Source organism: Eimeria tenella, genomic scaffold, assembly GCF_000499545.2.
Source record: "Eimeria tenella Houghton genomic scaffold, Eth_scaff409, whole genome shotgun sequence".
Classification (NCBI taxonomy): domain Eukaryota; phylum Apicomplexa; class Conoidasida; order Eucoccidiorida; family Eimeriidae; genus Eimeria; species Eimeria tenella.
This window is the reverse complement of record NW_013545004.1, coordinates 5,342-8,549: the sequence shown is the minus strand read 5'-3', so window position 1 is coordinate 8,549 and position 3,208 is coordinate 5,342. Positions and strand designations below refer to the sequence as shown.

Genomic DNA, 3,208 nt, shown 5'->3' with positions numbered 1-3,208 from the left:
GCGCAGCGCTGAAGCTCCTAGCGGCCGCCGATAACTCCAGCCGACTTGCCCCAGCCGTGGCGGCGGGGGAGCCTCCCGCGGAGGCCCAGCAGCAGCAGCAGCAGCAGCAGCAACAGTATTTGCTGCAGCAGCTGCTGCAGCACCAGCAGCGAGTAGGACCGTCCGTTGAAAATCCGTCGGCTGCGGAGCTTGCCGCTGCAGTAGCAGCCCTGCTGCAGGAGCAGCAGCAGCAGCAACAGCAGCAGCAGCAGCAGCAGCAGCAGCAGCAGCATCAGCAGCAGCAGCAGCAGCAGCAGCAGCAGCGTCACCAGCCACATTTGCAGTTGCTGCACCACCAGGATGAGAAGGCAGCAGGTGTGGGCAAAGGCCTGCAGCGGCAGGTGCAGCAGCAGCTGCAACAGAAGCTTCAGCAGCAACTACAGCAGCAGCTGCAGCAGCAGCTGCAGCAGCAACTGCTGCAGCAGCTGGAAATGCCGCCCCCGGGATTTGGGGCGGCAGCTCAAGGTGTAGATACAGCTGCGCTCACCGAAGGCGCGTCAGCAGCAGCAGCAGCAGCAGCTGCAGCAGCAGCAGAAGCTGCAGCGGAAGCAGCAGCAGCAGCAGCTAGCGACGGCCATCTTGAGAGTGAAAATGACGCTCTGCTGCAGGAGTGCAGCGAAACGGAGAAGCAGCAGCTGCTGCTGCAGCAGGATGGGACGTTGCTTCAGCAGCAGCTGCTGCAGCAGCACCCGACGTTACTGGAGCAGCAGATGCTGCAGCAGCAGCTGCTGCTGAAACTGCAACAACAGCAGCTGCAGCCAGACGATAGCAACAGCAGCAAGACGAGCAGCAAAAGCAGCAGCAACGGCAGCAGCATAGACAGCAGCAGCAACGGCAGCAGCCTCAACGGCGACAGCAGCAACAGCAGCAACAGCAGCAACAGCAGCAACAGCAGCAGCGTCAGCAGGAGCTGGTGCTCGCAGCAGGCATGCAGCACCGACACTACGGAGACACCTTGGCTGCAGTCAGCAGCAGCAGCAGAAGCAGCAGCAGAGCAGCAGCTGCTCTCGGGGGCGGATTCTCCCCGTGATTCAGCTGCTGCTGCTGCTGCTGCTGAGCTGCTGCAGCCAGCCTCGCTGGAAGCTGTGGCTGGGGGCCATGCTGCTGCTGTTGCTGCTGCTGCTTCCAGCGCCAGCACCAGCACCACGGCGAGCAGCAGCAGCAGCCACCACCACCACCACCACCATCACCACCAGCAGCAGCAGCAGCACAGGCAGCAGCAGCAGCAGCAGCAAATCAAGAGTCTCTATCGCTCCCTAGGACTCGTCAACTCCAAAGCGAAGCATACAGACGTTGGCCGCTCTCTGGCGGTGCAGCGCTTGCGGCAGCAGCAGCAGCAGCAGCAGGCGTTGGAGAAATCGCTGCAGCCGCTGCTGCAGCAGCAGCAGCAACAGATGCAGCAGCTGCTGCACCGCACAGATTTCCCGCATGGAACTCTGGAGGAGCGCTGCTTCTCTTTGCTGCAGGATCTGCAGCAGCAGCAGCAACAGCAACAGCAGCAGCAGCAGCAGCTGCTACACCCCAACCTAAGCAATCTGTTCGTGCCGCCGCAGCCGCAGCAGCAGCAGCATCTTGGGGTTTCATCATTAAGCAGTTGCCCTGTGGGCAGCAGGTTCAAGGGACACTGGCAGCAGCAGCAGCAGCAGCAGCAGCAACAGCAGCAGCAGCTGCTGCAGCAGCAACAGCATGACCCGCGGCAGCGATTTAATGGCATCCGGCAGCAATCATTTGGCGCCCCCCTAAATTATCTGGGCCTCAACGGTGCAGCAGCAGCAGCAGCAGCAGCAGGCATGGGTCCCGCCTGGATCCAGCAGCAGCAGCAGCAGCAGCAGCAGCAGTACCCCTCTTACCCAGAAGACTGCGCGACGCTTCCGCGCCTGAATTGCGGCCGCCGCAGCAGCCCTGATGGAGCTTCCCTGTATGGCTGCTTGCAGCTGCAGCAGCAGCAGCAGCAGCTGCAGCAGCTGCAGCTGCAGCAGCAGCTGCAGCAGCAGCTGCTGCTGCCAGGAGCCCTCGGTGGCTGCAGCAGCGCGAGAGGGCCTTCGGGGCCCCCGCAGCTGCCTAACCAGTGCAACCCTTACCTATGCGCGCCCGCAGCAAGCAGCAGCAGCAGCAGCAGCAGCGGCAGCGGCAGCAGCAGCAGCAGCAGCAGCAGCAGCCTTGCGTGGAACTCTAATGCGGGTAGGAGCGCCTCTAATTTAGCTTTTATTCCTTTCGCCGCACCATACTTGCCAGGGGGTGAGGCTGGAGATGCTGCTGCTGCTGCTGCTGCTGCTGCTGCTGCTGCTGCTGGGGGTGCTCCGCAGGCAGCGCCGCCGCCGCCGCCGCAGCAGCCCCCGGCGCCTCCGGCGCCTTCGCAGCAGCAGCTACTGCTGCTGCAGCAAATGCAGCAGCAGCACGAGGAGCAGCGGCTGCTGCAGCGCGACTTTCTCTCTTCAAGCCTCATGGGCATATCAGCAGCAGCAGCAGCAGCAAGGTGGTCCCCTGCCCCCGCTGGAAGCAGCAGGGCCTTTCTTGCTCCCGCTGAGGCAGCAGCAGCAGCAGCAACCACTGCAGCAGCAGCAACAGCTACTGCTGCGGCGGCCACTGCTGCAGCAGCTGCAGCTGCAGCAGCTACCGCGTCGCCTAACGGGGACCGCACTGAAGAAGCAGCGAGCAGCAGCTGCAGCAGCAGCTGCAACGGCACCAACTGCAGCAGCAGCTGCGACCGCTTCCACAGCAGCAGCTGCGACAGCTTCAACAGCAGCAACACCAGCTGCAGCAGCAGCAGCAGCGGCGAAGCTGCTTTTAGTGATTCTGGGGACCCCCCCGCAGCTGAGGGGCCCCACACTTGCAGTACTAAAGAGAAGAGCAACGCGTTGGAGGTTCGCTTAGCTGCTGCTGCTGCTGCAGCAAGAGCAGCAGCTGCTGCTTCAGATAGTGCAGTGGGCGAGGCGGGCTGAGCAGCAGCAGCAGTGGCTGCTGCTGCTCTTGCTGCAGCAGTAACAGCAGCAGTGCAAAGATCAGCACCGAAGCGTTTCACAGCAGCATCCGCAGCAGCAGCAGCAGCAGCAGCAGCAGCATGCTGGAATCAGCAGCAGCAGCTTGATACAACACTCAGCAGCAGCTGCAGCGGCCCTCTGCAGCTCTGAGAGCAGCAGCAGCAGCAGCAGCAGCAGCAGCAGCAGCA

At 63.0% G+C, this 3,208-nt stretch overlaps 1 protein-coding gene across 1 annotated transcript; it reads left to right on the top strand.

The window, feature by feature from the left end:
* Positions 1 to 6: 6 nt before the first annotated feature.
* ETH_00023865 (uncharacterized protein) lies at positions 7 to 2,981 on the top strand (the record flags this gene model as incomplete). Its single annotated transcript, XM_013379858.1, has 1 exon — positions 7 to 2,981. A coding segment is annotated over one exon (2,975 nt), but the record flags the coding sequence as incomplete, so codon positions are not given.
* Positions 2,982 to 3,208: the final 227 nt, after the last annotated feature.